Source organism: Microtus oregoni, unplaced genomic scaffold (assembly GCF_018167655.1).
Source record: "Microtus oregoni isolate MIOR12 unplaced genomic scaffold, Mior012 000010F_ref0000083, whole genome shotgun sequence".
Taxonomy (NCBI): domain Eukaryota; kingdom Metazoa; phylum Chordata; class Mammalia; order Rodentia; family Cricetidae; genus Microtus; species Microtus oregoni.
In genome coordinates, this window is record NW_024543069.1 from 4,807,881 (window position 1) to 4,833,573 (window position 25,693).

The following is a 25,693-nucleotide window of genomic DNA, read 5'->3' on the forward strand; positions in this document are numbered from 1 at the left end:
GCTAGCCTCTGGGATAAAAGACAGAGCCAAGTTTTTAATCCTAACCCTAAAGGGCCAACTCCAGCCTTGCTGTGACCTGGTTTCTAATGCCAAACGCTGCACTTTAGCTACTGTCTGTTAGAACGAAATGAGATGTAGCTTGCCTCGCTCTCACTCCAGCCTCTGGATTGGCGTTAACAAATAACACTGAGCTGTTCCCAATGTAGTGTGGGCTCACTGGAGAGCATTTCGAGAAGAGCAAATGTATTTTAGGAAGGGCGTTACTAATAATCTTTTCTGCTTCCTACTCTGGCCCCCATGAATAAAATATTTATATTTATCATGTACTAGCACATATCACTCTAGTATTTATACATAACTCATGGAAATAGTTATGAAGACATGTAGAGATGCTTAAGATGCTTTTGTGATCAATGGGCATTCTCCAGTGGAAAGGGGCTGGTTGTTCTGTCCTCTGAGCGCCATGAGTAATGTGAGCTCAGCACAATTCACAGCTTTTCTTATAAGAGGTTTACTGCCCTGGAGGCTGGCCATCTAAGCAGGGTGACATTCAGGGCTGGCCTGTGTAGCACCAAGGTAAGAAAGGTGGGAAAGAACTATAGCACACAGGGGATGGTGTTAGCTCCAACGTCGCTCTCCAAATTCACCCACACCCTCAGTGAGCTTTTCCAAAAATGACCTTCCTTCCTCCGTCAGTTTCTTCCTGCCTGCCTTCTTTTTTTCTTCTTTATTTCTTTCTTTTTCAATTAAGAAACAAAAAGATCAATTTATTCTATGATTTCCTAATCAGTACAAATTCTAGGAAAAATGCTAAACCATTCTTTAACTAGCCACATTGTTCAAAGGTGAACAACGTAGACACTGACGCCACTGGGGAAAAGCTTTCAGGACATTTCTCCTAAGAGTTTGGTGTCCTTGGGTCATGTGCACAGTAATGGGGCTTGATGCTCACTTTCTTCTCTAGGGCATATTCATAGTATTCAGTTTGGGTCAGTACGTAGTAAACACACACACACTCGCACACACATATTCACACTCATACACAGATTCCCACATTCACATATACTCTCTCTCTCTCTCTTTCACACACACACACACACACACACACACATACACACACACTCACTCACTCACAGACATACACGCTCACACTGTCTGCAAGGCAATGTGCAACGTATCTTTATAACAAACTGGCCCCAGGAAATTATTAATGAGGATGAAGAAGTTACAGGCAGCAAAGCCCACAAGAATTTCGATGCAAAGAAACTGCCTATTCAGTCAGAGGAGCTGAGGGCTGTGTGGTGAACACTGGCACTTGGAAAGGAATTCCTTCCTAGGCAAGAAATGGTCTCTACTGTGCACAGCCAAAATAAAATGAGTCATAACACTCCAGGTTTCCTAACTGTGTATTAGTTGTATGACCTCTGGATCCTAAGGAAGTCAAGGACAGCACTAACTAAAAAGCAGCCCTGTCCCACTACCTCTTTCCCCAGTACCACACTGGAGGACCCATTGAAGATGACACAGGTTTGATCCTACCAGAAACTATTGCTATCACACACTGGATGGCACAGTATTTGTAACATTTGGCTTTACTTTCAGGAAGGGAAGTAAGAAAACCCCTGCCAGGAAAGAGGGCGGTTGTACTCTTTGGACAAGCCCAGGCATGCCCCACCGACAGCACTGGCTGAACCCTCTCTTCCTAGAGAAAGTTTGTCTGCCGCTAGAAATGTTGGAAGATTGTAAGTGATGACTTTGAAGGCTCCAGAATAGAACTTCCAGTTCCTCTGCCCGAGCAGGAGGATTGTTTAGAGCTGAAGACAGCTGAGAAATAATGATAAGGAGAATGTTTTAGGTTCATTGTCTACCTCCAAACATGAATCATATTTTCTCCCCGGGATGATGGCATGAAATCCACTCTCCCCAAATTAGGATGGATAACATGACCCTTACAGCTAGGAAGAAAGAGATGGTACCCAGACAGGATCTATAAACAGACTTATTGCAGCCACTCTCATACAGCACTGCTACTTCCAATTATTTTCCCAAGGCACTCCTCTAAACCATATCTGCCCAAACCCCAGTCCCTTTATCTTATCCCTTTCTTCAATTTACCATCTGCGACTAAAATAGCACATAGGCCCCATGTCTCTTTCCTTTGGTTTCTACATCTTTCTGTGATGTAGAATTTTCCAGGGCCTAGAAAATTGCAAAACCTCTGTGTCTTTTTTCCTCTTCCTACACTGTCATTTTCAGCTTAGCTTGCACACCCCAGCTCCAAGAGCTAAGGTGTAAACTGCTGCTCCCTTCCTAAGGCACAATAAGTAGGATTGTGCTATGAAAACAATCTATGTATACCTGTAATTATAAAATTTTTCAAAATGCTTGTACGTGCTATATTGCAAGTAGATATATTTATGAAATAAAAAAACATGACAATAATTATCGAGTATATCAAAACAAATCATATAAGAAATCAAATGTTCATAGATTTAAATGCTTACGTTTTGAATGTCTGAATGCCTACCAAGCCCTGGACACGACATTGTGGGTATGATGGCTTATATTCTAAACATAGAGAGGAAAGGTAGCCACTTTTCTTTTGCTCTGAGTTTTTGTCTCTGCATGGTGAGTACCTACTGCCTGTAGTGAGATTCTAGGTGTATACAGCAAACAAAGCAGAGAAAGGAGGAAAAAGACTTATACTACCTACAACAGCCTCAGCCTTTATCCTGGTCGAGGCTCAGGGACTTCATTTGTGAAGCTGCCTCCCAAAAAGTATCGAACAGCAGGGCTTATTACTAAACTAAATCAGATTTCTTCCCAGGCTGCTACTCCTGCAATCCGTGCAAGTGTAGTTAGGGAGTGAGGGATACACATGTTCAGGTATTTACAGGCTTATGAGGTTAGATTTTGCTAAATTTTGAAATCTCCAATAGCATGAAAGTTCTAATAATTAAATTGTAACATTGCTGAATGAGTGTAGAAAGGTTTCTGCTCTAGATTGCCACAAGGCAAAAAATAAGTTAATAGGACTCCTCCTGAGTGACCTCCAGTGGAAGACAGATACTTCAGGTCCCTGGGGAGAAGCTCAGCTGGCAAATGGTCTGTTTTATACACACGAGATCTTGAGTTGGGCTACTGGAACCCATGTAAAAGTAATGCATAAGCAAATTAATTTAATTAAATAAAACAAGGTGTGGTAGATGACTCAGCGCTGAGAGGTGGAGACTGGCAGATGCCTGGGATTTGCCAGTCAGTCAGTCCTACCTAACTGGCTAGTTGGAGGACTGCGAAGGACCCTGTCTTGTAAAAATGTAGATGGCAGTTAAGGAGCTTTCCACGGGCTGAGTTCAGTGCCCTTGCCCTAACACACACACACACACACACACACACACACACACACACAGAGAGAGAGAGAGAGAGAGAGACTACTGAAACTATTGTATTGATTACAGTATCCGCGGCATGAATATAAGGAAGGAAGGTGGTTCCCACCTTTTTTCCAGAGTGGGCTTAGCATTTGGATTTTATTGTAGGCAGAGAATGGTATTTCTCATTTAGCCGAAATCTGAGCCTGGTGTTCCACTCTCCATCTGGTTTGAAATAATTGAATCGTTGCTTCCTACAAAATGTGTGGTGCAAGAAATTAAACTGAATCCCTCCTAGAGCCGAAGACGCACTCACACAACATAGTCCACATCGAAAATCTCTAGGTGTTTCCAGGTGTCAGTTTTAGGGGCAGCGAAAAGGCCAGTAACTTACTTAGATGCAAAGGAAAAAATATGTTCTTCTCCCAGCCGTATTGTCCCGCTTGAGACTGCATTCTCCAGAATGGAATAAACTAACAACACAGGTCACATTGTTGTCTGTAGAGTATGACTTGTTTTAACGTCAGAAGGTGAGTATCTGCCCAATTTCACTACCTTTAAAATAAGCAAAACCTTATTCTGGAGCTTTGCTTAGACCTCTGGTTTGACCAACACCATCACTGGAGTCACCAGAGTCAGCACCAGCAGCGTGAAGTCACTGGGTAACAGGGTTACTTGTCTGCTATTGCAGAGATAGTCAACAGTATCTCTAAGTTTCTTAGGAAATGCCATACCTATCTGTTGATATCACATCATTGGGGAAGAGATTAAGAGATAACCACTACCTAGAACTCAGATTCCCTTCAAATTCTTTCATCACAACTCTACCTTGGTGACTCACGGACGATATCGACCACACTAGAACTAAACCTATTAATGTTTTAAGATATGAAGTATTCTTTAACCTGTTGTCAGTTCCAGTACAAAGATCTAAGTGACACACAAAATCTGGAAATCAATTCTGGTGGCTAGACTAACATGAAGACAGCAGAGACCAGCTCTCGCCCGAGTCTCAGAAGGTGTCTGGTATTAAATAGTTAGCAAATTGATTTACTAAAGGTCTACACAAAGCCAGCCACTTTCTTCAACTTTCTAATCACCACTAAAGAGATTCAGTTTCTTTTATTAGCCTCTAATGGACTTAAATTATCAATAAGCTGTAGAAAATTTTTATTTGATTTCAGTTGCGATTTTTTTTTCTTCTTTTTCTAGCATCAAAAATAGATATATACAGCTCAGGGAAAATCTGTAATAATTTTCAAGTTGTTGAACATAAAGAGCATCGATTAATTAGCCTGAAAATTGAAGCTCAGGAAAGTTTATTATCTCTTTGATCTAATTTGAGGATAACTAGCTACAAAATAAACAAAAAATTTTGTCTTTTTATGGAAACACAAAAGGAAATATTAAGAATGAAATGTTTGAAATACAAACAAAAAGCCAAAGCACAATATTTAAATTACAGCGCTCAAAACATAAGATGATTTCTTAAATACGTTGGGCTTTATCCCTTGAGTAAGAGGATTTGCACAGTAAAGCTCCATTGGTTCGTGTGGGAATTACTCCTTGCTTTAATTTTCTCTTATCTTTCACAAGGGAAACCTTTCCTTCTGCACCAAAGATTGCCCCTCTCCATCAACAGCTGTGTTGAGAAACTTGCCTTTGACACCAAGTCACGGGAGCGCCTCTCACAGAGCAGAATCAGACAAAATGCTTGCCAAGCTCTGTCAGTTGGATACTTGCCAGAGAATATTCTAGACTGGAGTCAGCTAAGGGGTAGGTAGAAAGAATCTGAGAAGAACATGGAACTTTGAAAAGCCTTGGTCAGTATGCACATTTGATATTACATAACCCTGGGAGATGCGTCACTCTCTTTTCTACAGAACTCAGAGACCACTGTGACAGTGCCCAGCGATATTATCACTGTTTAAATTATTGCAGGCATTTGTCCTGTGAAAGCAGAGACAAGAGACTCCCATCCGTGCTTCTCATAATCTGCTGTCCTTAGTCAATGAGATGTTAGCTTATAAGTGTATCTGTCATAAAAAAGCAGTCAATATGTATTTTTTTTCTTGTGTTGTTTGTTTGTTTGTTTGTTTTTCAAGACAAGGTTTCTCTGTGTAACATCCCTGGCTGTCCTGGAACTAACTCTTGCAGACCAGGTTGGCCTCATACTCACAGCGATTGCCTGTCTCTGCCTCCCCAGTGCTGGGATTAAAGCCATGTGCCACTAACGCCTGATGTCAATATGTGTTCTTTTCAAAAGTATGTATGGCAATTTTTCAAGGAGTTGAAACATAAGCCAAGATCCTGAATAAGGTGTAACATAGAAAAGAACAAAGACCACCAATGTATCATTGAAAAAGTTCACTTTAAATCGGATAATCAGCACACCCAAGTCCTTAGCCCAGGACTGAAGGATGCCAGGATGAGGCTGCCTACACATGGTACGCATGATATAAAGCCAGGTTGCGTTTCTGCTAAATGTCACCACTTCTAATTGCAGCTGACATTGAATCTAAATATACATGATAAATAATAAAAACAATGAAGCCATTAATAACACTCCATCATAGAGAAAGGAAGCCAATGTAGAATACATGCCTGGTTTTACATGTCTCAAACACTGTACTTCCTTGCACACATCACAAGCCTATGTAGTCTAGGCACCACGCTTATGTAAACAGCAGTGGGTGATTTTAGTTTGCTTGTGACACTATAATATTGTCATGTGCTTCCTGCTATGAATTCTGAACTCTCTCTCCAGGGTCTGCTTCTGTTTTGTCCATATGCCAGAGCTACAGAAAGCTTGCCCATAATCTCATATGTTCAGAGCTGAGAAAATCAACTTCATGTCCAAGGAAGAAGAAAACATAGCCTTTGTATTTTTTGAGTGACTATAGAAAACAACAATAACAAAAAATGAAACAAAAGAAAAAAAGCCCTTTCTCAAATATTTTTTGCTTTCCAGAGGACGAGTTAGAAATGCCAATCTTAAAACCCCAAGGTACAAAGTGAAAACTAAAAATCAAGAGCAAACACCTGAGCTGCAGATGAGGTTAATTTGAAAATTCAGAAGGGGAAGAGAATCCTAAAGACAAAGTTTTTTGCAAATAAACTTTGGGAGGTCATGATCTTTTCTGAACAAATCAACTGCTAAGAGACATGATCACAAAGTTCACAGTTTCAAAGTGGATTTTCCTGGAAACGATACATTTCTGTTTTCTAGTTGAGGAAACAGCATCGTAAGCATCATCATTATAATCTGCCCATCGGGTTCTTGGTTCATCAATTTTATTCAGTCTAAGCAGAAAGACTGGGGCCATCCTGTGTGTACCCTTTTAGTTCCTCAAAACAAAGCCAGACGTTAGTTGCATCTCTCAGTTGTGAAATCAGGCATATGACTCACTTAAAGATCTTAGATGATGGTTTAGGATCCCAGAAGTCAACAGCACAGCAGGACAGGCTGTGTAGCTCTAAGTGTGCTTTCTGTATTTCACTCAAGACCTTAGCAGCTGAGGCACTGTGCTAAAAATTAGTCAACATTTTATTGACTGACACTTAAAAGTCATGGAAGATAAGACTCATTGATACCTTAAATCCACAGTGACAACTGGAGACTACTGGAACACTCTGGGAGCTTTGGAATGAGAACAGGAATCAGAGAAATGGAAAAGGTTTTTTTTTTTTTTTTTTTTTTTTTTTTAGCAGAGCATCTGGAAGGATGACGCCTAAATATCTGTGGGCTTTGCATAAGTGTGAAGAACCTCTGCTCCAGTCACAAGCATTTATTAAATGGGCAGTATCGCCAGCCTCTGGCAGCTGAACTAGGGTATACACCTTCTAAATCCTCTGTCCTTTGATTTCACACTGACAGATCCTCTAGTGAATAAAAACCAAACAAATGTGTATTAAAGAAATATAGCTTTTCCCAGCACTCGGGAGGCAGAGGCAGGTGGATCTCTGTGAGTTCGAGACCAGCCTGGTCTACAAGAGCTAGTTCCAGGACAGGCTCCAAAACCACAGAGAAACCCTGTCTCGAAAAACCAAAAAAAAAAAAAAAAAGAAAAGAAAAAGAAATATAGCTTTGAAAGGTAACCTCATAGTCCCAAATGGATAACCATGTGAGGCCCCAGATGAGTAGTCGTAGAGATTCTCCAGTGGACACACATATCAAAACACTGAATTGAATATGGTAAACACACTAATTTATTTATTTTATCGATTGCTTTTGATGAAGTTTGGAAAATATAGGGTAGTAAAATAATGATCTAAAAATATTAAGCATATGTTTTAAAAGGAAAGCAAAATAAAGCATTAGGAACCTAATCTAAATCTAAAATGTGAGACCCTTCTTGGCTTGCTAGGGTCTTATCAGTAACATTCACATAGTTCTATAGTATGTCAGATATAGACCTTCATCATTAACAAATAACATTTCAGTTCTATTTTTTCCACAACGATGTGTTGAACTGTGAAAAGACCATTGCATGCCAAAGGAATAGGCTTTTCTCTCACAAGCCTATGCTTCTGCATGCAACTCTTCCTTTCCCGCTACACTCTTCATCCTTCACCATCTCCCTTAGATACTGACATCATAGAAGGCTGTGCTATCCTGCAGGTAGAACAGCCTTCGGTTCCTTTAGCATCCCAAAAAGGTCTCTAGTACACCACAAGCCACACTGGCTGGGAACACCAAGTGCATATATAACCACACTCACTAGACCTGTTTCCAGAGTGTGACAAGGCCATTAGAACAACAGTGTACAAGTCTGAACTGACCTCTTGGACCAGAGGGATGACGGGGCATTGGGAACATGAAGATGTGCATGGTGCATGCAGATCAGCTGTGTGGCATCTTGTGTAAGAAGGAACAAGGGCTATCTCAGTAGCCCTTGGGGGCCACAAAGGTTTGCTTCTTAGTCGTCAGCCCAGCAGTACCACCAGCACCTCAGAACTTGTTCAAATGCCAACTCTCAGGTTCCACTCAGGACCTGATAACTCAGAACCTGGATTTCAATCTGATCCCCAGGTCATCCACACCTGATTGGAGTAGCTCAACCACACCTGACTCTACCACAGCCCCACTGTGGGGAAGCTATTTAGCTTTACCCTTATGCAGCTGATCAAAGGGGGAAAAAGGAGAAGCTAAAACCTAGATTTTTGTTAGAGGCTCTTCGCTTGTTCCCAGCTGCCCAGATCAAAATAATCACATAGAAACTGTATTATTTGCAATACTGTTTGGCCAATAGCTTAAGCATATTTCTGGCTAATTCTTATATCTTAAATTAACCCATTTCTATTAATCTATGTATCGCCATGTGGCTGTGGCTTACCGTCAAGATTCCAGCACATCTGCCTCTTATGGGCAGCTACATGGCATTTCAATGACTCCACCTTCTCCATCACTCAGTTTAGTTTACTGCCTAGCTCTATTCTGCTAAGCCACTGGCCGAAAGAGCTTTACCTATTAACCAATACAAGCAACACATAGACAGAAGGAATTTCCACACCACTAGATCACAGAGTGATAATAAGGAGACTTTGGCACAGTTTGTGTCAGAGGTAATCAGCACCAGATTTTGGATAATGACAGCATGCAGAAAATACAAATACAACGATAAATATTTTACTAGCAAATAGAAATGTCAATATTCACTCACAACCTTTGTGTCTTCTTTAATGGAGTGTATCATACTTTGGAGCTTTTGTGTTGGAATACAGAACAGAAACTGCCCATCTGAAGCTTCAATTTCACATTGGCATGCTAAGACTAAGGCAAGACCGTCCCCATGTCCTCTAAACATATGTGAAATTGAATCTCTGGATGGCAGTGAGGTATCAGCAAAGAAGGGTCCTAGGATATCAAAGGAACAATAAAACCGATGTGTTCAGTGTTCTGATTTTCAGAGGAAATGGTACAATGATCAGTGAACGCTGAATCCCTTAGACATATCAAGGATCTCACCCTTTCTGCCCCTCCAGTGAGAAACAGGCGTGTGGCCGGCATAAAGAGAACTACTCACTACTCAGTCTGTCAAGGCCAATGACGTAGCTCATTGAGTTTGGACAACATGAGTTTGGCCCTCATGAATTTGATCAGTTCTCCTGACGCAGTCTCCCTAGCACTGGAATTATAGCATATGACATCATGCCCGGCCCTCAGAATATATGCAAAAGTGAAAGAAGAATAAATGACTCCATAAAGTTGTTTGTTTACCTCTACACACGCATGTGCATGGCCTCGTGAACACCCACACATACTGTTTACACAATAGTAGAAATGTGCTTTCCCTAAGAGTGAGCTAGAAAATCAACAGGGAGAATTTAAAGCGTCTGTGAATTTCACCTGCATTCTCAGGTATGTAAGGGCTATGAGAGCCTGGGTCTTGTTCTTTCTCATGTGTGGAACCTATCCCTCTTCTCCTCCTGTCTTTTATATCCTAACATGCCAGGACAGAAACAAAGCATGGCTTCCCCTCATTAGCTCTGGGACCACTCCGATGTCTGTTCCCCTCTTATGTCTCACATTCTCACCCCTTTCTTGGTCGTCCTTCTCTACCTCTCACTGCATCCAAGTATTCAAATATTTGTTCAAGTTTATTTTTTTCCGGTCACCTTATTTTTGATTTCATTACTTTTCAAACTTTTCTCTTGACCCTTGTCATTTTTCACTTTCTATTTCAAGGCAAGTGCCCCCATGCCTGGACCATAGCCCTTTTACAGGAATTTCTTCTTGCAGTTTCTCATTCCTTTAGCTGTGATCTTCAGTGGTCATCAGACGTCATACGTCTCCATCTCTACATAGGAACAACTTAGGTGCAGCTCATAATTTGACTTAGTGAAGCTCTGGGTGCCCAGAATGGCACTTTGGAAGGTGATAGAATGTTTAAATGGCCAGAGTCTAGTAGGGGGTTTTTATATCACTGGGACAATGCCCTTGAAAGGTACAGCAAGAAACAAGGACCTGCACTTTTCCCTCTTGTTCGTCTCAGACATAGACTTCCACCATGATGCACTGTGCCCAACCAATGACTTAAAGATGTGGGTTTGTCCAGTCATGAGTGAGAATTGCTACAACCCTGAGTTGAAGAAGACTGGTCCCTTTTATAAACTGATTATCGAGGTAACTGCTTTAGTGATGGAAAGCTGAGGAACACAGGAGCTAATTCAACGTTTCATGCTCTGTTATGCTTCACAGGTTGAGTAGGAACTAGCCTTCCTCTGTCATTTACATCTCAATTCAAAGAGTTTGTGTGAAGACAGATAGCACACAACTACATAAAGGAGTTGAGCCCGAATCTCAGCGGTTGTATGCAAAATCACAGAGAATCCAATTTAAGAGAAAATCTTTAGAGATTTTTGTTGTTGTTTTTCAGACTTAAGGCCATCATGAGAGAGAGAGAGAGAGAGAGAGAGAGAGAGAGAGAGAGAGACAGACACAGACACACAGAGAGAGAGAGACAGAGAGTGAGAAAGGAGGGAAGAAAGAGCAAGTTTCCCATTGTACAGAAACTATAGAATCCACCATTGTCTGTTGTTTAAACCTGAAAGTCGGAGAACTTACTTCCTCTGTCAAACTTCCAACAGCAGTGCTGAAGCGGTGTCAGCATGGCATGACAGCATCCGTTATTAAAAGCTAGAAAGGATCATTGATTCATTGTTTTTTACTATGAATTACTTACTTACTCACTTCCTTTAAAGCCAAGGAAACCAAGCAGAGCTGAGGGATGCCAGAGAACTAAGATATGCTATAGACTTGACGTAGAAATTAGGTACCATCTCTGCTCACTCCGATGCCCGCAAGCATGCTTGACTTCTGCTGTTTACCCAAAGTGCAAAGTTTATGCCCTCACCTACACAGGCCCCATGTTCTGGATCAGTGTGACACAACCCTCCTGCTCAATTTCTGAGAAGGAGAAAGAATCTTCCAACGTAGCAAAGAGACTTTGCTGAGAGGACAGCCGAGGACTGGATTTCAGAGCTAATTCTCCAGGAAGATGAACCGATGTCGTATGAGGTTTCTGAAGAGAGGTCTAATTCCAAGACAGGCAGAGTTCCGATGACCATGAATCATAACTGCTGTTGAATTTCTCTTTCACATGGCTGGAGTTACAGGTCTGCTCTTCTGAGCCAGAACAATTATTTTACAATTAGTTTAGACATGCCTGAGCCCAGAAGGAAAATTTCAATTTCAATCAACATATTTTCCTTTAATAGAACCCAGTGCTACCAAAAAGTAGGCCAATTCAACTTTTCACATGTAGTGGAATAGACAGACAGACAGGCACGGACTGAGTCTTAGGTGTTTTCAAGCCATGCTATAAAATAACAACGGTGGGACTTCAAGTGCTAGACAAAAACAAACAGACAAACAGCCAAATTTATCCCTTTACTCTCAAGATGGAGCCCAGGCACGACCCTATGAAGCAGCGCATACAGCCCTAAATTTGGACTGCAAATCTATCACTTAAACATCTAGTAAATGACCCAATTTGTTTACACGGCCCTCGAGCTTTTTATGGACTTTCCATAAAAAAGTTATTACATCCATTCCCTTTATTTTGTTTAAGAGTGTTTGAATGAGCCCCAGAACCACAAGCTAGTTAAACAAGCCTTGCTTAGATGGACGTGGTCTCATATAATTCACCACTACCGGGGAACTTTGCGGAACGGTGTTTGTAGTTTGGAAACCCGCAGATTCTCACATGCCAGAAGTATTTCCTGTGCTTTGTGCAGTTTTCAATGTTCGGCAGATATAGCCTATGAGGCCCATTTTCCCGGGTTTTCTCCAATGCAAAGTGTGGCATTTGCACTTCTTCCAGAAGGCCTGCACCTCCAAGGCTCTTGCTGTGGAGGGCTAACCATTCAGAACAGGCTGCAGAGGAACACTCTAAGGGAAATGGGAAATCCAGACAAGCTAATGGGTTCCCTAAGATGTAAATGCAGGCTGTAGAAGGAAATCATTTTTTTAAAGCAGTTAGCTTAATGGGGTGCCCAACTGATGCCTATTAAAAGTTATCGGTGCAGATTAAAAATAAATTTCCACCAGGAAAGAAAAACTGTTTTTAGGAAGCAGAGAGATTATTTAATTCCTTATTCCATGTGCTTAATCATGCCTTTAAACTTCAAGTCTGCAAATATCCTCAAGAAAACAGAAATGAAAGTTGCCCTTTAATGGTTTAGAGTCACCAGTTTCTAAAGGAGCCTCTCAATATCCTGGCCAGATTTCAACGTGCAATGCTGTGCTAGTTTTAAATGGCTGCTTCATGTGCAAATGGTTAAGACAAGTTTGACCACAATGACCAACACAGAGCACGATTCTGTTGCAATGATATCTGTATCTCTAATGGATAGAAATTGCATCAGACGCTATGAAAATGTCCCTGTACATGTGGTCTGGGTACTGTGAGGCTCTCCACGGGCCTATATAGAGTGCCAGCAACAACACACCGAACTGCATGCAGAGTTTGAGACACGGTTTCACCCAATTTAATTGGTTATAATTATTATTGTTGTTGTTATTTTGTTATCAACATGGACAGCTCGGCCCCCAGGTCTCATTCCTTCAACTATGTATGTACAGATCCATGCTTTTCAAATATATCCAATTTCAATCTCTTTAGGTATCTACAAAACTGCTATAATAAATTTAGATTTATTTATTAGAGAAACTATTTTTATTATTATTAATCAGAACCGGAGCCTTATACACGCTAAGTGTGTTCTTCAGTGATCTGATGGCAGGTCACACTTTACCCAGCATTGCTGTAGATTTATGGTGTCTCCCAAGTTCCTAAACAATGTGAACCTCAACCCCCGTAATCATGTCTAGGTTTAAAATAGGACAAGTCAAGAAATATGCACACTGAATTGTGCCAGTTTTCCAAACTGAGTGAGAAACACCCACCGATAAAACAGTTTAAAATTCTGGCATGGTTGGCACACACCTTTGATTCCAGCACTTGGAAGGCAGAGGAGAAAGATCTTTGAGGCCACCCTGGTCTACATAGTAAGTGCCAAGACAGCCAGGACTATGTAGAAAGATGCTGTTTCAAAAAAGAAAAAAAAGAAAGAAAGAAATATGGAAGGAAGGAAGGAAGGAAGGAAAGAAGGAAGGAAGGAAGGAAGGAAGGAGAATATTTCTTTCATCTCATCTGCTCCTGTCTTTGCTCACATCTAAAGCAAATGTACTGATTATAAACACCCTCAGTTGCTATAGAAAGGGAAATTATCGCACTTTAATGCCTCCCAATTTACATTTCTAATCACCCTAGCTGTGAACACATGTGACGGAATGGGATGTAAGCTGTGATTTATCCCTCAGTAGAGAGAAAAGATGACTAAAAGACAGATATCCATATAATGAACCAAAAAAGAAAAAAAAAAAAAAAGAACTGTCAGAAACAGCAGCAGTGTCGTGGAAATCTAACTTCTGCTGATGTTTCTCATCTATTTTGTGATTCAAGGGCAGGCACAGTGGGCAGCTGGGCGTACTTAAGCCAGAGGCCTAGTTCTATCTTACAAACACTGAAATGCTTGAAACAGCGTCCACCAGGAGCAAGGATTCCTGGATTGCAAACAGCACAGCTGCAAATAATGGCAGCATATCTACAAAGCACACTCACCGTCCTTGGGTCATTTCCGGGCCTTACCTCTCTTAAGATCCTGTAGGCGTTGTGATATATACAGGGGCCAGAGAGAACGCCGTTTCTCAGCAAAGGCATCTGTAAGGACTAGTATCCTACTGCACTTGACTTCCTCTTCACTTAAAACTAGCAAGGCTGATGTAGTGCTTAGGTAACAGCTTCATTATACCAATGCCTTCTAACAGAAGCTGCCTCTGGTCAACCTCTGGAACCCTCCCCCAGCCTCCTTCTGCATGCCATGTACTTCATGAATGATGTGTGAAAATAGCTCTTTGTTTCCATCAAGGAGGCAATGAAGAATAGTGTGAGCACACGCGGGCATGGCTTGGGAGCTGGGAGGGAGATTATGCAGTTCGCTCGTCTAGCCCATTCAGAATATGCTTAACTACTGAAAGAAGAAAAAAAAAAAAAACTCAAGCAAGGAGTAATTAACCATGAAGACCAAAGCAGAACCCTTTCCCTTCTTGCCTGTTTAGAAAAAAATAACTAAAAATAGTGGTTTAGAGCTGAAGTATAAACGTGAAGACAATTTTGTCTTTCATTATGTTGACTGTGAATGCTGCAGGAAGCAGACCCTGAAAACAGCACCAAGACTTCAAACACAGGCGCTCAGGACGACTTTCTCCATTTCCCGCTTTCTAAAGTCTAGACTGTTTTTGTCTTTGTTGTTTTTTTCAGGCTGCTCCATCTGTAGAATGTTTTCTTTTATCTCAAACACTCATTCTGAATCAAGTCAGCGATGCTTAAAGGAACATTTCTCCTTGAACTGGGGAAAATCAGCCATCCAGACCAAGCAACTATTCAAGTGTGGTCAGTCCTCTTCATCCTTATATTATTGTGGACACAGAACTGATAGCGCATGAGCTAACGGATGGTTCTGCCAACCTTCTGCAGCAGATTTTCAAGGCCAATAACTGTCCCAGTGCTCAGAAAGATGGGGCATGGGGGCATGAGGATGGTGAGTTTACAAAACCAGTCTGGGCAACAATGGTGAGGTCAAGATCAGCTTGAACTACAAAAAGCAGATGTTTAAAAAGGAGGAAGAAGAGGAGGGGGTTGGAAGTAACAAGTTCTTCATGTACCCAGCAGAACCCCAGCACCTAGGGCAGAGAGAGCTAGGGACAGAACACATGCTCATTACAAAGCCCTAAAAAAAAGCATCCAAGAGCTGTTTCTCAAAGACTAGGCACATGCCTACAAGGTCTGTCTTGGAGTCAGACTTAAGGAGACTATTTCACCAGCTATGGGAACTCCACTAAGCTACTTGTTTATCTGACTACCTCAGGGGATGGTTGCAGACGAACTTGCCCTTTCTGCAAACACAGAGCATAAACATGCTCCCTGACAGGCACTTCTGAAACTCCTAAAGCTTCTCAAAACGAGGGACTTATACAGAGCCCCCAAGAACCGTCCCTAGACTGTGGGGTCTCCGTTTTTCTGGTGGCCCTGTTGTCTTCTCAATGTGCAAAAGACACTGCAGCAATGAGAACTCATGACCTTGATAACAGCAATGTGCCTTTGGAATTGGGAGGCTGGCTTCCTTCAAAGGAATACAGTACTTCTCAGGAGATGTTCAGCAACACACCTCCTCTCATGGGGAAAGGGATGAAGGAAGCCAAGCACAAAAGCATTATCATTTGAAAGTCGGAGGGATTACCACAGGCCATGAAAAAGCAAAAGCAGTGACGCTAGCCTTGGAAGCTACCACCAAAACCAGTGACAACCATAAGTAAGCAATGCCACCTCCAATGGACCAGAATAACATCTGTGATGCCTGAGATCTAATGGGAAGCGAATTCAACGCCATCACTGTGGGAGAGGTAAACTTAGAATGCACAAAAATATTATATCTAAGTACTTGGCTTTAGTGTTACAGCTCACCTTTATAAGTTCTAGACCATTTGTGTTAAGATTTAATCATTTCAACAGAAAGTTTCTTAAATTAAACCTATGTTGTCTCAGGCAAGTCATTGATCTATTGTAGTGAGTTCATTTTCTGGTGTTCTTGGCTTTGTCAAAGACAAAAATAAAGAACTTCTGAATGGGACCAACAGTGTGACATACATAAAATTTTCTTCCATAGAAGAGCACACTGAGCTTGCTCTAGTTCACCACATTGTTATTCATCAATTCCTATGAAACATTTAGTGAAAAATATTGCTGAACAAAAGATTCTTTTGTATAACAATAGATCAACACATTAGCAATTCACTGCTGATAAGCTATCTCATACTTTTACAAAGGATGGCTTTTCTCTAAGGCCACACCCAGTTTTCTTGTCAGAGGATACTAGGGTCTTCCCAGGTCAGACATCATCATCATAGTACTGGTTGTTAATTTTTAGCATCTTAAGGTGCAAGCTGACTGTGAGTCAAAGCACACAATAAAAAGTAGCCTGGTTTTCTGGTTTCTCATCTACTTCCCAATCTCAACAGTCTTAGCCCGCATCAAATCCCCATCCTCAGAAGACACAACATACGCATACATGCAAACAGCACTTTTAAAAAGAGTAGCCAGCATCACACCATATCTAGGAAACCTGCCCACTGCTTGGTACCCACTTGGAGTACACTTGGGGATTTGGTATCTTCACCAAAACTGTCAAGTAGTATTCCGATCAGTCCACCATTTCCAAGTTTATCTTTCTGTGGAAAGGACCAAACACTGTGGAGGATAGCTTTAAAGAGGGACAGCTTCTATAATAGGTACCACTGTCTTGCTATATAAAGATGTCTCTCATCCAGACTATTTCAGATATTGGTGGGAACACAGGATTTGCCTCGCCCTGATCCAGGGGTTATAGCTCCTACAGAGAACAAATCAGATTAGGCCCAAGCTCCCAAAAGGACTCTGACTACATAGTAAAATCTGAGAAGAAGAACAGACCCCCTGACTGAAAGAAAAGAGTCAAGGAACAAGAGGAATCTAACAAAGCAGGTCAAGTCCTATACAGCTAATTATCCTTGATGAGGCACTAAGGTTGGACGGCTGAAAGGTCAGAAAAACCTGTCCTGGAAGATGCTATGTCTAATATCCACAACAGGAAGGGGCAGCTTAAGCAAAGAAAGAGTGGTCAGTATTAGTCGGGGAAGCAGGGACAGTTAACCAAAGCACTGGACCTCCCATGTCCATGTCCATTCATCTTCTACATGCACCTCTTAAAAGTAAAACCAAAAACCTGCCAGTGAGGTATGCCCCAAAAGAAACCACACCCCTTCTTCACTTCAGGTCTTTCCAGTGAGTTTAATCTTAGCCAGAGCCGCACCTTAACCTAGTCCAGCCTCTCAAAGGCCATTGGCTAAAGGAAATTCCCAATCAAGCCTCTAGACAGATTCTTAGGAAAAAGAAAAGGGAGCTAGGCAGTGGTGGTGTGTGCCTTTAACCCCAGCACTCAGGAGGCAGAGACAGGGGGATCTCTGTGAGTTTGAAACCAGCCTGGTCTACAGAGTGAGTTCCAGGACAGGCTCCAAAGCTACAGAGAGACCCTGTCTCAGGGGAAGAAGAAAAGCGGGGAGGAGTCATATTTTCCCACACAGGTGAAGTTGGAAGTGGAAATAAATATGTAGCACAAAATGTTTAATAAGTGAATTTGCAATTATGTGAATAGTACAGAGATATTTAGACTACAGTCAATAGTTACAAATAAACGATCCATCACATTAAAATTAGAATAATCTAATGAAGAAACTTTGATTATGACATGGTTATTTGACACAAAACAAAGCCAATGGGGATTACTCTAGATGTGTTGGAAATACTGGATTTGCAGATGTTTTATATAAATTAACCTCTATCAGATTATCATCAGGATTTTTAAATACAAGGCATGGAAGTTTATAGATAGAGCTGAGACTCTTAACACGTCGGAAGTTACCATCACAAAGGTAGACGTGGCCATCAGACAGGCGAGAAGGGGCTTTCAGGAAGGCTAATGCACCAACACAGCTAAGGCTTAGCCGGGTAAGAGAGCTGTACACTCAGGCTGCGACTGGAGAGAAAGCCTAGTTTCGATCCCAGCATCTTTTTTTTTTCCTAGGCGTTAACAAGTTTCCTGAGCATCTGCGGAGCATCTCCGGGACCTGTACACGTTCCGAACACCTTCTAAATGTAACGTGCAGTAAATCTGAATCAGCACAAACGAAGACTGTTGGTACAGGACTTTCAAGACCCACCTACTGCAGGGAAAGGCCAGGACTCATGGTTACGTAAGAGTTCTTTCCCTAGTCAGCTGCCTCGGCTCTCAGACAGAGCAAAACCATAGGAGGAAGTTTCTTTTTCAAGCTCCTAAATAACAAAAATAAATGTTACAAAGGTCACACACTCTAACTTGCAAGGAAGTCCTTGTAGTCCTCACTCAGACCCTGTGTCCTGTTGGTTTGTGCACAGAAGAGCTCCCAGGTTACACCTAAAGGGGTAAGAGGTGGGCACAGTTTCGTTAGGGTACAGGCCTGTGGCAGCAGTAGGAAGGGAAAGCGAGCCCTAAAGGAGGGACCAACAACCTCCAAAGCATTCCTAGGGGACCATTCTGCACATGCTCAGTTGCCCCAAGAACGATGAAAGCTCCTATAGAAAGAGCACATGCAATGACCAATGCTTCCAAGTGAGCCTCAAAAGAGGCAAACGCTGAGTCAAAATTCAAAGAATGAGGACAGTGAAAAGCAATTTCAGATTATGCGTCAATTAAAATGACTGACACAATTCACACGAAGCGTGACACCGGCGGCCTTAGGATTACTATCGATTTGGACTACGATCAGTGCGCAAAGTAAGACTTTCCTCTTGGTTTTGAACATACGCCTGATTCCTCCTGCGGCAACACAGAGGCTCTCAGCAAGAACTTCGGCATTCTCACCCCCAAACACTTGTGTCATATCAAGTTTAGCAGTCAAAAACCCTCCAAGTAGGTTAATGGTATTTTTCAGTTCATTTCCTTGAGGAAAATTGAGAAAGCATTGCTTCATACTGGAGCCTTCAGGGTGTGAATTAAGCCTTCAGGGATGAAGAAGGGCTGGGTGTAACGTTAAGTGGTATAGATCTTATCTCACATGTGTGAGGCCTGGGCTCCATCAGTAACAGTGAGGGGGAGGTGGATAAAAGCATTTCTCATTCAAATAGCAAGAGTTATAATCTTACAATAGGAAACAGAGAAACAAACAAGTAACTAGTAACTAGATAAATGACACCAGTCCCTGAGTTTCAGTCATGCCCACATGCTCCAGTCTAAGTGCGTGTGTGTGTGTGTGTGTGTGTGTGTGTGTGTGTGTGTATCCAATATGGAACAGACCTAGCATCCAATTCCCACGTATAACATCAAAGTAATACTGTAACTAAGGCCTAGGAATATAAACACATTGGGAGGGGGCCTTGAAAACAGAGCCAAGCTCCTATCATCACAAAACAAGATCAATTTGAACTTTTGAAAGGCCTTTGCATACAGCACACTAAGTGGACCTTTGGCTTCTCTAGGTGGAATTTTCAGGAGGGTTCACACCTTCAGAGCGCAACAATCATCAAAACAGAAAGAGCAACAGGGCAATCAAAACTCAAACACAACCCAAGTTGAGGCTGAACAAAGACCCAAATAAGGAAGTGGCAATTTTGAAAGCCAAAGAAAAGGAAGAAGAAATGGTTATTCCAGGAAATCTGGTCACATTCCAGAGGGATCTTCTCTCACACCACCTGTTAGCTTCAAATCCTGAGGAAGTGGAAAACTCAACCTGAGCATGTGCAGAAAGATAGCTCTATACTGCCCCCTAGTGCTAGCCAGGCCCACCTCTCCTTAGGCTGGAAAGGGTAAGGTGAGTTCCTCTGCTCGCCACTTACTTCCTGCTGCCAACACTCCAAGAGCTAAACATAGCCATATCCTCTGCCCACAGATTAGGAAACGACTGAGCTATTTTTAGCATCATACATCTTAGGAATGAGAAAGAGCCAGCCTCAGATGGCACCAGAAGGTGTGTGGCCTGGCTTACTGAACTCACCTCTCCTGGAGATGTGGAGCAACCCAGCCACTGTAGGCAGCTGAAAGTTCCAGGGCTCTCACTGCCAAGTGCTGATAGATAGCACATGGATCACAAGAAAGGACCACAAGGAAAGAGCAAGGCCATGCACAGGTCCTAAGGAGTCTGGGAGATGCTAGGACACAGCAGTAAGATATGAGGGACCAGGGACAGGGAGAAGAAGAGCCAGCACACTGGTGTCATGAAGAAGGTGATCCAGTAAGAACTGGACATTTATTTTGCACAATACAGGACAAAAGTTGGTCGGATCTGCTTCCTGCCTAGGTATAGCTGGCACTGTGGCTCCTTTGACCTCTCAGCCCTCTGCAGGCAGTATGATTATAGACAGATCGCTAGACTGCCCTTTGATCAAGTTCAGGAGCCTACAGATGCCACATACCATCACATTAGCTAGGGGTAAGGAGTGGGCACAGCGATAAATGTGATACTGTACCCTGGCACAGCGAGGGATAATGAAGAGTACTTATGCATTTTTGGACTTTTTTTTTTAAAGATGAACACTTTACAGAACTGAAATCCAGATGTGGAGCCTTGAAGCATCCCCTATATAGAGAAAATGCCACTGCCAGTTAGACAATGTTTGCGCTCGATTTTCAACCTGCAAATGCTGTTCACAGACTTCTTACCTGGCTAGTGAGGTTGCAGTGTAAACAGATGACAAAGTAGAAAAACATGTCCATTTCTTTCCAAATAGCAGCAGTTGTACACAGGGTGTTTAATATTCCAGTTTCAGGCAGCCTACATTAGCATTGTGGTTTCATGTGCAGTATAAAATTTCTATTTACAAAAGAGTCTCAAGAATTACTTCATAATGGCAGATCAAGAGCAAAAGACTTCAGAAATGGCATGATGTAAATCATATGGGGTTCAGAGGCTAAGCAAATTACACACCCGAAGCTTCCCTGGCCTTATGAAAGAAGCCTTTCTCCAGCTCTGTGCAATCCCAGCCCAGGGGAACTTGCATCTGAACGTTTTCTAAACATTTCAGGTACACTTGAAAGCTGAAAGTAATTCTCATTTCCTATGCCGGATTAAGTCGTTTCCAACACACACAAAATAGTCATTCACGAACACACACACAAAAAAACACACCACCAATAGGTGAGGACTTCTGGGCACAAAGGCACGTTTAAAAAAAAAAAACAGTTCAAGAGAAAAACCATCACTGCTTGCCTTGCAAACGTTCAAGTGGCCTCTCGACCCCTATCTTCTCACCTAATTCTTAAGTGGCGCCTGCCTTCCCATGGACAACGTTTCAGTTAAGGACGCTGATGTCTTTCCTGAACTCACTCTACCCACACCCCCGGATACCTGTGCAAAGTCAAACTTGCCACAACTCATTCATTTCCTTCTTGAAAGGTGTTCTTTTACTTGTGTCTCTGGCCATATGCCACCCTGCCATGTCTTTTCCAAGCCTTCTCACAGCCCCAGTGTCCTCTCCACGCTGAGGTTGTGGGGGCATTCCGGCTCGCGCTGCCCAGTGAGTTTTGGAAGTTGCAAACTCCCTGTTTCCCCACAGCTAAAGTGCACGCGGACTCACAGGACTCCATCTGCAGCGCCAGAGGCGCGACCATCAGCTCCAGGGTTGAAGGAAAGACCCCACACGCCACCGCACAATGCCAACCGGAACGCACGGAGAGAAGCGGGAAGGGGGAAGAGGGAGCGAGACTCACCGTTCTGCTCCTTGTCGCTGGAGAGCTGCAACTTGCTGCTCAGGTTGGACTCAGCCCGAGTCCCGGTTCTCTGGCCGGCCAGGGCAGATGTCAGCAGGAGGAGGCCGAGGAGGAGCATTTGGCTGACTGGGGCGAGGGCTCACTCGCGGCGGGCACTGGGGAAGCGGCGAGTCCGAGGCTCAGCCCAGCCTGGGGAAGGCTGCGCTGCAGTGGAAGCGCCTGGCCGGCTCTGGCAGCGGAGAATCGCAGGGTAGTTTCCACATAATCCCATCCAAAACTTTTTCCTAGAGCCCTCTTCTGTGTCTCCAGTTTTTGAAAAGGATCAAAGCAAAACCTGGACCTGAACCAGTTTCCCAAGGTTTAAACAAATCCTGAGCTGTGCCGAAGTGCCGGGGGTGGGGGGGAGGCGAGGGAGGAAAGAGGGGGTGGGGACGCGGGGGAGCGGCGAGGAGTCGTGGCGACTCGCAGGGAGCACCTGTCAGTTTGGGGGGCAGGACGCAGGCGAGGACTCGAGGTCCCGCCGAGCCAGTCTGGAAGCCAGGTCGGCAGCGAGGCGAGCACCTTGGGATCAATGACAAAGCTGCGGAGCGGGGCGGCCGGCGGCGCCCCACCCCCACCTGGGGGGAGGGGACCGTGCCCGGCGAGCGCCGCGCGGGTCCTGGGCGGGCAGGGAGGCCGCGGGGGCTACTCGGGGTTGGCCCCAATCTTCCGCGGAGCCGCCACCTAGCTGCGGTCGGCGGCCACCGAAGTCCTCCCGGGGACGGTGTCCGCTCTGCAGGAAGCCGGGAGACCCAAGGCGGCTCGGAGCCCCGCGCGCTCGGGTGCCTGAGCTGCAGCAAGGTTGGACGCACGGCTGGGGAGCGGTGGCCGCTTTGCACTGACTGCGCTGGGAAGGCCTGGCGGGCCGGGACGACCGCGTTTGTCCCCTCCCCGTCTCCACCTTCCCCCAGCGGGCGGCGCGCGGGGCGCGGGGCGGGCTGGCGGGCGGGCTCGGGGGGCGCGGGGGGCGCGGGCCGCCAGCTGGCGGGCCAACAGGTGCTGGCGCAGACAGGGGGTGCTGCGGGGCCCGCGGCAGACTGAGCCCACACTGTGGCGAGGAATGCCGCCAGGCGGCCCTGGCTTCCTTTCCCCTGGGGCGCCCCTAACCCCAAATAAGGAGCCCGAGGGCTGCTGAAGGGTGCTGCAAAAGCAGAGAGAGCGAAGTAGGAGAGGACAGCCACTCCTCTTCTGGCTCTCCCTGGCTGAGACTTGTCTTTCATTCCGAAGGGGATCCCCACTCCCAAAGAGCTTTGCCAGGACTCGTGGCCAGAGTTCTGAACTGAAGAAGGGAAGTGGAACTCAGGATCCATCTAGAATGACTCTTTCTGGACTGAGACGAATAAAACAAGCGTGAAGGTAGAGTCCAAGTTGTCACATGAATTGAAGCCTTGCGCCACTGGATCCAAATGCATCCTTTCAGGCAAGGAGCTGGGGTTGGAGCTTAGCACTGAGCTCTGGAGTCTCCGCTTCAACAGTTGTGTACTGCATGAGAGTTTCCATGGAATCCAGCACCTACCTGGCGTGTCTGGGGACACCATGTGGCATTTCACATACTCTCCTAGGCTGTCCCGGAGCCCCTGATATTTGAACTGGTTGCCCTTAAAGCATGAAGTGCTTGGTGCTGAGACCTAAAAGCGTTTGTTCTCACGGATTCGTCAGCAGAGACTGCATTGGGTCCACGTGCGATGCATGTGTCTGTGGCAGGATCTAGCATGCTTTCCTTATCAAAGCGCAGAAAATCCTCATGAAAGTGTTGAAGGCACAAGTAAAATTTGAGTCCTAAACAAAAGGATGCATCTTCTTGGGCAATAAAAAAAAAGAAAAGAAAACTAAGAAAAGTTTAAATGCTATCTTAAACAAATGTCTTGTGGTGCCGTCAGGTGTGTCATCAAATCTTTTGTCGAATCAATCAGTGCAAGCGCTTCAACCACAGAGCCAAGGTAACGCTGTTCCTGAAAACCAGGCATAATTCAGGACCAGGAACAAACTATGGGTCCAGTCCCTATGCCAAAACGTCAAGCCTTTCTGTTCTCGGACACAATTGAGCCTACCAAACAGCTCTCTCTGTTCACCAGGTCCCAGTCCTCTTTCCCTGTCTTTTAACTGGGTAATGGAGAGATTGTTCCTTAGGATAACTCCTGTTTGGCATCCAGGGAGTCCTAAATTCAATCCCCAGCACCAAATAAATAAAAGCACTACCGTTCTCCTGTGAAAACTTTACAAACATGTCCCATTCATTCATCCTTCTTTGGTTCCTACCTCCACAGTGCTGGATAGAAAGACATTAAGTCCCTCACTTGGACTTTGAGAGTATACAAGTTAATGGTACAAACCTTGTGACTTTGTTCAAGCTAGCAGCTCATCATCTTCGGTGCAAGTCCGTAACTGCACACAGGAATTCCAAAACTATTTTGTGCAGTTTTGGCATGTGCAATCTCCAATTTTAATCAAAAGGAGATACAAAAAAGACGCGCCTCCTAAATGGATCTCTTTGCAATCCTTACTGTCCAGTCTTCATAATTTTCTTGGTTGTCAAATCAGGGATTTTCTAAATGAGCGTCTTGCATTTCTATACAGTTGGCATTCTTGACCACCCACATAGGGTGTGTGTGTGTGTGTGTGTGTGTGTGTGTGTGCTCAGATTTAACCCATTTGCACTCAAGACTGCAAGGGGTGATGACTAAGCTTTATTTTGTATCTCTTCAGATTGGCCAGAACAGTGCCTGGCACACCGGGACCATAAATAAACACGCCGAGCTGACTGACAGGTTTCTTTATTGGACTCACATTCTCCCTGGAATTTCAGAGAAGGTTGTATTTGAAAAGTTACAGACGATCTACAATAGGACTCCACCTCTGCGTTTCACCTCATCCATATTCTACAGAATGATTTGACAATTGCCTTTATAAATAAAACCAGCCAGGTTCTCCTGAGTGACCCCAAGACAAAATCACATCCACATTGGCTGGTTTCTTCTCAGTGTACCCACATGGTTGCTGTTTGAACTGCTCTTGCCCTTGGCAAAGTTCTTTTTAACACTTTGTCCTCTGCTGGTATTTTGTTTCCTTTTGCTTTTAAACTTTCCCCAGGAAAGTAAAACCCTTGCACTGAAAGTCAGTTTTACAAAATCCAGAGTCCTGCAATTACTAAACAATCTATTTTGAATGAATATGGCTTTGTTTTAGCCCAAGGCATTTTCCTTGAGGAATGGTATCCTTGCCGCCAACCAAGAAAAAAATCATTTCAAACATTCTTTGTGGTTTTCATGTTTTTTAAAAAACCGTAGGAAGCTGTGGGCATGGCAATCCTCCTGGATGGATCGGGAGCCAGTGCAACCTATAAATTATGACTGAAAACCGTGGCAGCATGCACTTGACTTCCGGATGGCCGTGTGGGGGAGGGGAAGAGGAGTCTCTACATTTTTTAAAAACTGAAATAAGCCTCCTAACAAGATATCACACCAGTTAATCCTAAAATAATGAGAAGGGAAGAAGGGCAGGGACCATGGGAATGTATTTTTCGGCCAGAAAATCAAATAATACAAATTGTATTGTTCTTTTTCAGTACACCACACACACACACACACACACTATTATTTTATGACATTTCACAGAACTTTTCCTCATTTAGTAGTAGGTAATGGAGCATGAGTTCTCGAAACTCTGAAACTTTTGTTCTACATAAACACCATGCGTCTTGTTTCCACCATGCTAGCAAGCAACAATTATACCCACATATGGAAAACCCTGGGCCCAGGAAATCATTACTAAGCAAAGCAAATGCCACAGACCACAGAGAAATAAATGTCTGCTCTTTGGGGAAAAAATAGCAATAAATAAACGAAGCGCTCAGTCTGAAAGCCTTTCTCGCTTTCATCTCTTTTCTCTGAGCACCCATATGGGTATTAGAAGCTCTCCTTTAGTAATTAATAATAATAATA

The 25,693-nt window shown here is 43.7% G+C and overlaps 1 protein-coding gene across 1 annotated transcript in view; it reads right to left on the bottom strand.

The window, feature by feature from the left end:
• The window catches only part of Pdgfc (platelet derived growth factor C), a 144,187-nt gene extending 121,636 nt beyond the window's left edge, over positions 1–22,551 (bottom strand). The window contains exon 1 of the mRNA XM_041659217.1: positions 21,714–22,551. Coding sequence (XP_041515151.1) covers positions 21,714–21,831 — 118 coding nt within the window. The 5' untranslated portion in view covers positions 21,832–22,551. The remainder of the gene's footprint in view (positions 1–21,713) is intronic.
• Positions 22,552–25,693: the final 3,142 nt, after the last annotated feature.